Source organism: Ceratina calcarata, unplaced genomic scaffold (genome assembly GCF_001652005.2).
Source record: "Ceratina calcarata isolate Rehan_Ccalc_2016 unplaced genomic scaffold, ASM165200v1 scaffold178.2, whole genome shotgun sequence".
Lineage (NCBI taxonomy): Eukaryota > Metazoa > Arthropoda > Insecta > Hymenoptera > Apidae > Ceratina > Ceratina calcarata.
In genome coordinates, this window is record NW_017139212.1 from 392,894 (window position 1) to 405,346 (window position 12,453).

At 38.0% G+C, this 12,453-nt stretch overlaps 2 protein-coding genes across 2 annotated transcripts; both read right to left on the reverse strand.

Annotated features, from left to right (window-relative positions):
• Window positions 1-2,158, reverse strand: LOC108632837 (high mobility group nucleosome-binding domain-containing protein 5). Its single transcript, XM_026810853.1, has 3 exons — window positions 1,301-2,158; window positions 793-1,026; window positions 1-714 (listed from the first exon to the last, which is right to left on the reverse strand). Exons 1-3 carry the CDS (start codon window positions 2,156-2,158, stop codon window positions 379-381), a joined length of 1,428 nt encoding a protein of 475 aa, XP_026666654.1. The 3' UTR covers window positions 1-378.
• A 7,254-nt stretch (window positions 2,159-9,412) lies between these two features.
• On the reverse strand, window positions 9,413-11,505 carry LOC108632838 (histidine-rich glycoprotein-like). Its single transcript, XM_026810854.1, has 4 exons — window positions 11,434-11,505; window positions 10,056-10,289; window positions 9,665-9,808; window positions 9,413-9,580 (listed from the first exon to the last, which is right to left on the reverse strand). Exons 1-4 carry the CDS (start codon window positions 11,503-11,505, stop codon window positions 9,413-9,415), a joined length of 618 nt encoding a protein of 205 aa, XP_026666655.1.
• Between the last annotated feature and the right edge of the window lie 948 nt (window positions 11,506-12,453).

Sequence of the window (12,453 nt, forward strand, 5' to 3'; positions counted from 1 at the left end):
TAAACATGAAAAGTACAGAACGAACGTAAAACTAAAGTTGCTGGTATTTACAAAAGAATAAGGCTTTCTAGTAGGATGTTTCTCTGCCCGTAATTAGTAATTAATAGACTGCGGATTTTATGCGTTCATTGAAAAACTGTATCGGCAGTGAGTATAGAGAATATTTGCCACGTTAAGAAAAAATGATACATGGTAAAACTAATGTCTATTTAGAATGTATTTTTTAAACTGATTCCATTGAATCTTTCATTTTGCATATAAATCCGCAGTCTAATTATGAATGGTCGATTAGGAGTATTTATTGTCAGTCAATTATGATAATGTTCGTAATTACTAATTATAACAAACTATACATATAACTGACAGGATTTTTAATGTTCACTCCTTTTTACCAGCATTACCATGATCACCCTCTTTGTAACCCCATTTTTTCCCATGCCGCTGGTCATGCTTCTTTCCATACATATGTTTGTGTTCGTGATGGTCCTCCTGGCCTTCCTTAACATCGTGACCTTTGTCCTCGTGGTGATGACCACCCTTTGCGTGTTTCTGTTCTTTGCCATACTTCCCTTCGTCCTCGCCTTCTTTATGATGACCCATTTTATGATGACCGCCTTTGGATGATTTGTGCTCGTGATGGGATTCGCCGTCGTTCTCCGTTTCCCCGTCCTCGTGGAACTCGTCGAAAAACTCTGTCCGTTTTTCGAACTCGTCCTGAAATCGTAAAAAAAAAATTAATTCCGTCGTGGCAAAATATTAGATTGTTTCGGTTACATTGGGACGTAATGAAACCTTTTTGTGCACAGAGTGCTCCCCCTTGGTGCTGTAGCCCTTCTGATGCTTGCCCTTCTCATCGAACTCGCTCTCTTTCCCGCCCTTCTCGCCCTTTTCATACTCCTCGTGGTATCCACCCTCTTCTTCCTCCTCCTTCTTTTTCCCGTCCTCCTCGTCGAAATAATTGCTGTGACGCTCTTTGTCGTGGTGTCCCTTATTGGCTTTCTCGTGCTCGTGCCAGCTTTTGTACCCCTATAGAAAACAGAAATACACGCGAGAGGGACTCTAATCTTCTGTGTTACAGCAAACAGCCAAAACAACTTTCTCCAATTTTCATTATTTCTATCTTGCTCTTGGCAAACAGTTGATTTTCGTATTGCTGTAAATATTGGGTCAATGCAAAAGTTCTTGCTTAGTTTGGAATAAAATATAATTACATTCACCTTATCATTTACATTTTGTTATCGGGCACGAACTCCTGCACTGGCCTAACATAATCGTTATCCTGCAATTGTTAACAATTTACCTTCTCCCCTTTCTCACCGTCAGTCTCGCGATGTTCTTCCTTCCGTTCCGAGCTGCCACCCTCCTCAAATTTCACCGGGCCACCCTTCCCTTTCGCGTCGCCACTCACTGCAGTCTGCTGACTCTCATTATCGTGCGAACCCTCGCTCGAAGAGTCATGCACCTTCTTATCATCCTGATTATGCTTATTACTATTTAAATAACCCTTCCTACCCTCTGTCACGTGTTGATCGTCCTGAACATACTCGTCACTCTGATGTTCCTGTTCCTCGGCCCCATGACTCTCGTCAGGTGTTTCGTGCGACTCTTCATTCTCCACATTCGTGGCTTCCGCCACACCGTCGACATTCTCTCTACTATTATCTCCGTACCTGTTGTTCCGACGACTGAACCTCGACTTTTTAAACCAGGGATCTATGGTACTAGCCTCAGTACGTTTTACAGGCGCGGAAGTAGACAACCATGATGGATAGTATACGTAATTAGATAGATCAAAATGAAAAGGCGTGTGGTCTGTCACGGTGGACATCGCTGGACTTTCAGTATCAGTCACTGGAATGGTTACATCCAAATTCGCTGGAATTCTTGATGAACCTGGCTCTGACTGGCTAGTGTATCTATTATTCTCAGTTACTGACTTGATATTCGAGTGTTCGTCTACAGGGGAATCATTCTCCTCCGAGCTCTCACTCTTCACTCTCTTTGACTCCTTTTTATTATCATATAATGTATCATCCTTTATTTCAGGATCATCCTTTCTCTGCTCAATTTGCTTCCTATCGTGCAGTTTTCTGACCACAGGTGTCCTGACTGGAGAAATCTTTAAATAGTCATTCAAATCTTCACTGTAATTCGCCATTGATGGAGGGTTTTTATTTTCAAATTCACTATTTGGTGCAATTGTTTCTTCATCAGATTTTTTCAAACTGTCTTCCTGTTTCGGTTTGGAAAGTACCTTTGGTATTTCAATGTGTTCTGGATTCCTTTTTGAAAATGGCCTGGGTGCTGCGTTGTACTTAATCAACGTGCCTCTCGTTTTGTTTTTATTTTCACTGTTTATCGGTTCTAAAAGCTCGAGAGGGTAATTTTCGCTTCCTGCCAAGTCAGACGGCTCCTGCCTATTCGTGCGCTTGTGCGTCACTCGGTTACGATTTCTTTTTCTTTTACTCGCTACAGTAGAATAAGTAGCATCGCTGAATGGTGCAGAAGTAGTTACAACTGTATCAGATTTCTGTCTTCTCGATCCAGTGGGTAGAGAAGAGTACGGTTTATGTGACAGGGAAATTCTTGTTGGTACGTTCTCGCGTTTAATTGAGGGGGTGACATGTGAATCCTGTGATGGGTGGGTAATGGAAGGTCTTGGTTTGATGGTATTGACTGCGAGTGGGTTCCTGAGTGATTTCGAGTTGTCTTGAATGGGTCTTGGGTAATGTTGCGTTGTTGCCACTGTTTCCTTCGGCTTATTATGAACGTTGACAGCTATTGGAGCCACGTCCTCCTTACTAAATGTTACGATATCTGAAAAATACAAGTCCTATTTTTAAAAAATAAAAGACAATATAAATCATAAATATTCGTAGGGCATCACTGTATATGTCGGATAATTAATATTTACGGAAAAAGTGTATTTATAGAAATTATAAAAAACACTCAAGGATATACAAATTAAAGATAAAATGTATAGTAATACTTTTAAAACATGAAATGAGAAATTCACATTTTCAATTTTGCACGAAAATTAACCACTGATGACATCACTTTAATTTACCAGAAGCATTATCAAGACCATCCGAGATTTTCCTTTTTTCTTTCTTGTTAATCTTCTGCGGCTCGTATTCGACAATAGACAAAGCGTGTTCCAAGTCCTCTAAATCTTTAATATCACCAGAATTTAACAGCACTGCCATCGACTGTCCAACTTGTTGATCCAGGATCCTCGCAGAATTGTTATTATTCGTTGCAATATATTCGCTCCCCGCAAGTGATAGAATCTCATTATTAATTTTGCTAGGATTATGATTGTTCAATAACTTAGCGCCTCTCAGATCAAAAGCCGTTGCTCCTCTCGGCCTGGTGTCCCTCGCGTTCGTTCTTGTTCCCTGTAAAAAAAAAAAAGAAACCGAGATTTGCAACCAGGAAATCAATTACTGTCAGTCACGGTTGAAGTATAGTAATGGCTCTTTCTGCACAAGTTTTTGTTATTATAAAATAATAGTTTTCACAGTGTCCGTAATATAATTCAATATAATAATAAAGGATCTATACTTTAACTTATACTTAGGAATAAATAGGATTTGATTCAAATTAATTCTCATAATTGGGGTGAATTGTAAAAATCACGCACAAGCACAAAACTTCAGAAATCATTTGAACACACTAATGATAGAAACATTGAAATGTTTCAATTTACACTACACCTTCATCACCCCTTTTAATCACAAGACATTCGGCTACGTAAGAAGCCAGAAAAGGAGTTTACACGTAAAAATGACAAACCAAGGAAAATAAAAGTAGCAGCAGGCCAGCTGCCGATGATCTCGGGGCTCGCATGACTCACAGGGAACAGGACAAAGACTGAGCGCGATCCCGGCTAGTCCAGGTAATTATATCAGCCGATTTCTCGTCCGTTCGCGAATGATATGACAATTTCACAGCGATTAGGAACCGCGTTTACCCCGTCGGAACCGACGGCGTTGATTCGCGATCGGATCAGTCGATCGATCGGGATCGATGGATCCCTCCATCGGTTTCCTCCTTTCTCCATCGATAACGTTGCACAAGATCCTCGCTCGGCTGGAAACTGGGATCGAGGATCTACAAATTTCATCTACGAAACACTCTTGCGTAAAATTTGTCTTCATTCTCTACTGTATTCGTCCTCCAAGCGATGGTTTAATGACAAAATAATAGTAATTAATTATTTTATAATATATAAAGTATAATAATTATTTTATAATTTTATAATTAAATAATTGCGTATGAGGCTTCTTTTCCTCTCATGCCTGTTAAAATATCTGTAGCTTGATCACGTCTAATGTGATTGTATTATTAAAAAACCTCCAACGTATAATATATAATATTTACTTAAAAAATTAATTAACAAATGGCCGAAGATATATAACATCATGTTTACATTTTTTGTCTCATGCTTTTTCTGGAATGAAACCCGCAACTTTTCATCGCCCACGACCGACCATCAAATGTCAGACTCCTTCTTTCTTATAATTTACCACAGTTTATTAACTGTCTACGTTTTCATAAGTTTTCCCTTTGTAACGATCGATGGAAAAATCGCGTGTATTTCGTTATTACGTGCGCCGAAAGTAGGAAGTTTCCTTGGGGTTGTATAATCGGGAAATCGCGAGACCAGTTTTGCGCAAGAATACGGCACATAGTTGTTCAAAGGAAAAAGAAAAACAGTTTGATAATTCACTTTTTAAGAAGATTATCACAGAATTGTAGGAGGTTGTTAAAATTTCGATTGGCCAAGTAAAAAGTCGTAATAGTTATTAAATTACTCGAGCATTTGTCCTCGAAGTTAAAGTGAAATTCTGTTGGGCACGGATTAGAAACTTGCCGATGTTTAATTAACCAACTGCGTTCGCCACGGAACGTACGACGAATCGATCATCGATTTAGCTATTACGCGAGGCGGTGAATAAATTTCTTTCGCCCGTTCACGGTTTTATTTAAAATACAGATCGAGAATTAGTTTAACGGCGTGTTCGACGCGCTGCACGTGTACTCGATACCAGATTAATTATGCGCGATCGTTGACAACGGCCATCCGACGCGATTACAATGTGAACAAACAATTTTCATCTCAATCGAATTACCGCGCGTCGAATAAGCGCGTGCAATTAACGGGAACAAATTATTTATCAATTCAAATAACACGGAGGATTAGCTCTGCTTGAACCGTTGTAAAAATAACACCTTCGCGTCTCTATTCTGATCATAATCCAATTCTCACGTTTGACAAGAAGTCCAGTAAAGAAGAAAGTATAAGAGTACGGGTTTTATTTCACACGGAAACGAAGTATGATACAAAAAGAGAAACGATATATATGAAACTGGCCAGGTGCACTTACGGCAAATTTGCGACGCACCAAATACTGCATCAGAAAACGCAGCAATGTTTTGCGCTTCTTTGCTGCTCAGCTAAACGTTTTTAGGACACGCAATGATTAAATTAGAGTAGAAAGTGTAGTAGCAGTCTTTATACTTTTGTTGAGGATATTCTATTCAGGATATATATACTTAGAAAATTAGTATCAATATAACAATGCAAGAATATAGTGATAAAAAATATCATAAATGTATTGGTTCATTAAGAAATTCAACTCATAGGATATAAAATTTACGTAAATTTGATGCTAATATATTTATTGAAATAGAATTTACTGCAAATTGTTTCCAATTTATGATAAACTAATTTCTACATACCACGACGGTCATAAAAGTCTACCTACAAAATGCTTCAGTCATATTCTTATTTCACCTTTGGAGGCAAACACTGTTTACCAAACTCTCAAAAATCTTTATATCCGCAGTCTGTTGAAAACTCGTTCCATCCACGCGAACACACTTTAAAGTCTCATTTCAGGACATGACGGGGTCACGACTCGCAAAAAATGTTCTGCTGCGTGCTGTCGAATGAAAAATAGCGTAGGCGGTGGAGAGAAGAAGGGATCACAGGGACTACCACCAGCGATTAATTCGCCGGACAGCGTAAAGCAAGTGAGAAGACAGGGGATGCTTGCGTCACAGTTTCTGACGTTCTATCCTCCTACGAGGTAGCCATTTACGCCACGAAAAGTGTCCGTTAAATGGCTGGAGGCACAATCTTCAGCTCATCTCGAGGATTCTATCCGATTCACGGTAACACATCTGATCTCGTTACAACCACTTCGTCCCTTGAGCTTAGCCTTGAAATTGTCCTCTGATCCGGGCATTTTCTAATTTCTCCTGGAATCGTAATCGATGATCATAGTAACGAGAAAGCTTAAAGAGAGACTATCTGAGTGGTTTCTCAAAATCTAATCTAATTTTTATGTAAAACTAGCATTTCCCATTGCAGCTTTAATATTTTTAATTAAGATACATAAAATTAACACTTTATATCAAGTAATACACATATTCTTTACATTCAAAACTTCTTTTTAATTACTAACATATATAATAATGGGAGTTGAAATTAGAATTAGAATTTTGATAGAACTTATTTACCACAACAATTTACATAGATTTACATCTATATAAATTCTGTAGAAAAAACAAAATTACACAGGTCTGGGTTAAATAACTGCAATACAATATAATAAATTATAAAAGTATACATTTAATGCAGATCCATAGAAAAAGAAGGGGTGAAAATAAGAAATAAAGATATGTATATTTACTACTCATGTCTAAAATTTTTAATAATAATAATGGACTCAGAGTCACAAAACTACGTCTGTAAACTTATCCAACTGTTCAATTTTTTTTATAATATGATATTATTACTATGATACAAAGTTTTTAATTCATTGGGAATAATAGGCTATTAAATACTTTAATCGTAACTATCTCACTGTTCTTGTTACTAATACTTTTATTAATATCTGGTAAGATAATCTTCTTATGTCTGGTAATACTTTACCATTACTGATATTCCTCCTTAAGCTTAACACGATGATATTGTATTTATTCTAAGGTGAATAGCTGTATTAAATTAAGAGGATAATTTGGTATATTCTTTTCATTCATTTTAAAAACCTTAGTATTAACATGATAGATAATTCCATAGAGAAAATTGGAGTAGGTAAAACAATTAAGAATAATGCACCACGTCTGATCATATACTGTCCGTTTCTCCTTGCTACGCGTTATTCTCGTTTTGATCATACAAATTGCGTTAAATCACAATTCCTTCTATAAGCATGTAATCTTAAAAATATATGTTATAATCCGAGAGCCCGCACCCTTTTTCAATGTCTAATTATATTACGAATATCACACTATAATTTCATTCGTACTTGACCTTGTGATGTCAAAAAGGCATTTCTTACTCCTCTCGGGTGAAACAACCCTTAATGAGGGGTGAATTTAAAAAAATGAGGTTTGTCTAATTATATTATGCTTGAAAACAGTTTTATTATAATGTTTTTATATTAATATTAATATTAAAAAAAGGTGTAATTTTGTTTAAACGTAATACTCTTAAACAAAGTCACTCTTAAATCTTACAAAATTGTTTAATTGTAAGAAATGATTTAAACCTTTCACAGGGTGTAAGAAATTTTTTTAATATTAACATTAACATGAAAACTTGGTAATAAAACTGTCTTCAGACATAATATAGTTAGACAGAAGCAATATGCAAACTCACATGTTTACAACATTGTATTAACTTAATGTTCCATCTCCGGATCTTAGAACTGCACGAAAGTTTCTTACTCGGACTATATATTCGACGTAATAAATTTCAGCCATAATATAGTTAGACAGCAAAATCATAGCGGGCTCTTGGACTATTATAGACGATATATGAAAAGCAGGCATTCTATACAATGTCTAGGCAATATGTAGAATGTTTGGGACTTTGAAGCAAAGTATGAAACGGGTGATATATCATATATTTCCTAGATATATTCTATGCAATGCCTGCCTTTCATACATTGCAAATATAAGACATGTACATACATTGCTTTTTTTATTACTGCCATGCATTATATTACAGCTGCACGATATCGCGAACTGTTAAGAGAGTCCCGTTCGGAACTAATTAACCTTGGAGAAGAAGAATGGGAAGGCGTTCCATAACTGTGATAAGAGGTACGGCTGGCTTCGCAATTTCAACCGAGTCGATAACGCTAGGCGTATTCGTACGGCATCGGGAATCGCGACAATGGAACGCGTTAGCGGACCGTGGCCAATTTCACGCCAAGATTTTCACTTTTCACGCCCGGGATAGCCGTCGCGGGCCGAGCGAAAGATCGCTCGGAACGGGCTTCTCGGTTGATCGGCTACCGTGATCGAAACGGTTCCGTTATTTCCTTTTATTCGATCTCTCGAAAGGACGTGCGCCGGCCACGCTGTCGCAACGATGTTTTAACATCGTCGCTATACTTTTTTCTATTTTTGACAGTTTATCAAATACAAATGATAGACATCGTTTGGCAATAATCGGCAAATAGTGGCGTGCAATAATGAATTTTTGCAATTCCGTTACATCACGTGTGAAAGAGCGAAATGTGAATAATTCAGAGTTAATGCTCGATTTAAATTCGAAATAGGAATGGCATTCGATGAATTTAGATTACGAATTTAAACTCCCGATCGAATCGCTGCACAAAATATCTACGAAATGCAATTCCTTTGGTACAGACATTTTTAAATGCCTGTAGAAGTAGAATTGAATCCTTGAAAATGGTGCAACATTTCGTTATCCTTCGAGAGATATTCCATATTCTCCTGCGATGCTTAGAAATTTAATTCCGGAAACAGAACGCAAACTCAATTTCTGAAAGATTTCCATTTAATTTTCTATGTAGTACGATCCGTCATATTTTAATAATAAATTATAATGCTAAGGAAGCTTTCCTTAGTATTTCCATTTAATTATATCGAAACTTGTATACTGAACGAAAGATCGAGTATGATTAAACTGACTAAACTAATATAGGAAGATCGTAAAATATATTTGTAAATTAATAAACAATGGGATGTATGCATCGTGGAATATAGACATCGTCTGAATAACGGAGACTCCATTTCCTGGAGCTTTCCACTGGGGCTGCACTTATTAAGGGCTGTCACACCTCGAATAGTCAACGAACAGACACAATTTCACACACCTGTACCGCTATTTACGTGCATGCTTTCTGTTACCACGTTCGACTACTTCCCTCTTGCGTTCCTCTACGCGGTATATACATACGTATTACGTACATACATATATCTGGCCAAGAATTCAACGAAAGACGTCACTGTTCTCGCAGAATTCTTCCACGAGGAAATGTTCAACCTTTTACTAAATTATATTATAAACTCTTTATTGTTTTAATATTTTCTCTCGTTGACTAGCTGAATGATATCATTTTTTAAACATAATTTGAACTGGAGTAACTTAGTGACCGCTACTGGTAATCCATTTCTTCCCTGACTCGTGTCCACCTTTATTTCCATATTTCTTGTCGTGTCGATGGTGACTATCGTGACCTTCGTCGAGCTTGCGACCCTTTTGCTTACGATGATGATGACCCTCCTCCTGCTTCTTCTTCTTACCGTGATGATGCTGATACGATTGATACAGTTTATGGCACGTGGAAATTAAGAAGCTTAAGATTATGTAAATAGAATAGACAAAATAAGTGCAGACCTCGCGGCGAGCAGAGTCGGTGTGTCCCTTCTTCTCGTGTCCACCCTTCTTGCCCTCGTGCTCGTGGTGATAACCGCCGTGTTTCTCGTGCTCCCCGTCTTCGTGGTACTCATCGTAGAAATCGTGTTTCTTCTCGTACTCGTCCTGAAACATTTACCTCACCGTTTAACTTTTTAATTAAATCACGCGGACTTGGCTGTATTTGATGTTTGAAAAATTCAATTTCGAACTTTATGAAAGTTTAAAATGAATCGAGAAACTCTTACTTCACATCAAGCTTAATAAGCATGGAATAGATTGGATGGAGACCGGTGTCTACGTTAATTAAATAATAATTTAATTACTCCCCCGCCGTTAGTCGTGCTAAGCATCGTGATCTTTTTAAGCGTACCTTTTTGAACACACTGTGCTCGCCTTTGGTACTGTACCCCTTTTGATGTTTCCCTTCCTCGTCAAATTTCGCAGCCTTTTCACCGTCCTCGCCGCGGTGGCTCTCGTCGTAATGGTCCGCCTCCTCGTGCTTCGTCTCCTCCTCGCCTTCCTTCTCGGCGTAGCTCTTCTTATGATTTTCCTTATCGTGGTGTCCCTTCTCGCCCTTGTCGAACTCGTCGAATACTTTGTAACCCTATTTCCACGAAATTATAATTTCCGATTACGATGAATCGGTGGATTCTCTTTAGCTAACGTTCGTCTTTTGTGTCGTAAAAAAGCGTTTATGGTAGACATAAGAAAGAAACAGTGTAGGAAAAAATTGAAGACCGTTTATCTTGTCTATCAATTTGAGAAAAAATTTTATGACAAGGAGGGGGTTGAACGAATTAATTGCCGTTCGGACAGCGGCCTTCACGGTATAAAAGTGAGAGAAGCAATATCCGGTACGCACAAAAGGGAGGGAGGGCGAAAATATCATCGCGTCGTTTACGAAGAATATTTTCCCGTTGAAGAAAGGAGCGTCGTTCGGCCGCTGCAAGGATGTCGTTTCGCGCAACAACGACCGTGTAATAAATAATCCCCCGGGAACACCGGCTTGGACACTAATATTACGGCCAATGAAAAGGGAGAGAAAGAGAGAGAGAGTCTTGGACGTCGTAGGTTGGACGTCAATGATGAGGGCGACTGCCAGGAGAAAGAGGACATCCTTATGCTGCCAGGGAGATTTGTGATATTGCATCGCGACTTAAAATTAACGCTGTTATTAATTTTTATCATATTACGTTATCATAGAACAGAGAATTTATAAAATTCTTATATAGTTTTATAAAATGATACCTGTTCACCCTTGTCATCATCGAGACTGCGATGGTCTTCTTCGTACTTCATACCTCCACCCTTTTCCTCGTGTTTATTAATATCTGTATAAATGAATTTCAAATAAAGCTTCCTATTTCTTACAGAACTTTAAAGCATCTGAAGAAAAGAAGGTTTCAATTCAAGTAGCAGTTCAATAATAGTAGTAATTATATTTATACACGACTGCTGATTATTATATTACGTGATATTATATTATTATACATTATATTATTATTTATTATAGTATTATATGTATTGTATACATTGTATGATATTGTATACTATATTCTAATAATGATTAGACTGCAGATTTTTGTGCAAAACACGACACTTACAGTACTTATATTTTACATATTCAATTTTTCCATAAATGCATAAAATCTGCAGTGTACTAATAACTATCGTCAATAATGAATCTTCATCATCTTACGTGTAGAATCAAAGGAACCTCCCCCGCAACCCCCGCAAATTGCACTTACCCCCGTGTTCACTTGCAGCTGCTTCGTGGTCTTCCCTGTACCGGAAATTCGCAGGAATCTTAGTTTCCTCATCACCAAACGAGACATCAACAAGTTTTAAAAGAATCAAGGAAATCACAAAGAATTTTACTAGACTTATCACACACCCCGTCGATACCATGTTAAATAAAATTATGTCTACGTCTTGAAGACTGCGTCCACTGAGCCGAGATGAGGTACTGAACATCACCTCCATGCGACGCACAGATTTATTTCTACGTTTTGTCGCTCTGATTCTTTCCACTCAATGACCGATGATCGCCTTTTTATCGATCCGAAGAAAGTTCTGGCCACCGAAGGAAGAAAGTGCTTTCACTCAATTTTCCATCATTCGATTGGAATCATTTATCAATGCGAGCGTCCATTGAAAAGGTTCATTGACACGCGTCCCATCGCTTTATTTTTATAGATTTTCTTCGAAGCAATAATCACTTTTAATAATAAAATCGTTTTATCAAAACGCTTAATTGTTTTAATAATCGTTTTTAAAGTGGATGTGACGCGACGTATCGGAATATGTAAAGTAAAATTACGATAGTTTCCACGCGATGCGATGAATTTCTGCTCTTCCTTTTATCTTTAAGCTCACCGTAACGCGCGAACGTGTTATTTCTGCGGCCGAGAATCGGGTGTTCTCTTGCTGTTGATTTTTCGCAGTTTCTTCGAGTCAGCACGACTGAACGCCGCCGGTCCATTTACCTTTCGTGCGTTTAACGTCCTTCGAGCAACAGAAGAACATCAGCTGGCTGGGACCAAAAACCGATGACGAACTTCTTTTTATGTTTGCTGATCCGACAACGGAATGCAACTCAAATAGCGACGTCCTGGCTGACCGTAAAACCTACCTCGCACGTAAAACAACGCGTTAAGTGCTGACAGAAAGATTTTAACCATGCATAAATTCAATTTAAATCATTATCCTTTTACTTGAATAAATAGAAAAAGATTGGGTGAATGAATTTCAGGTTGCATACGGATTTA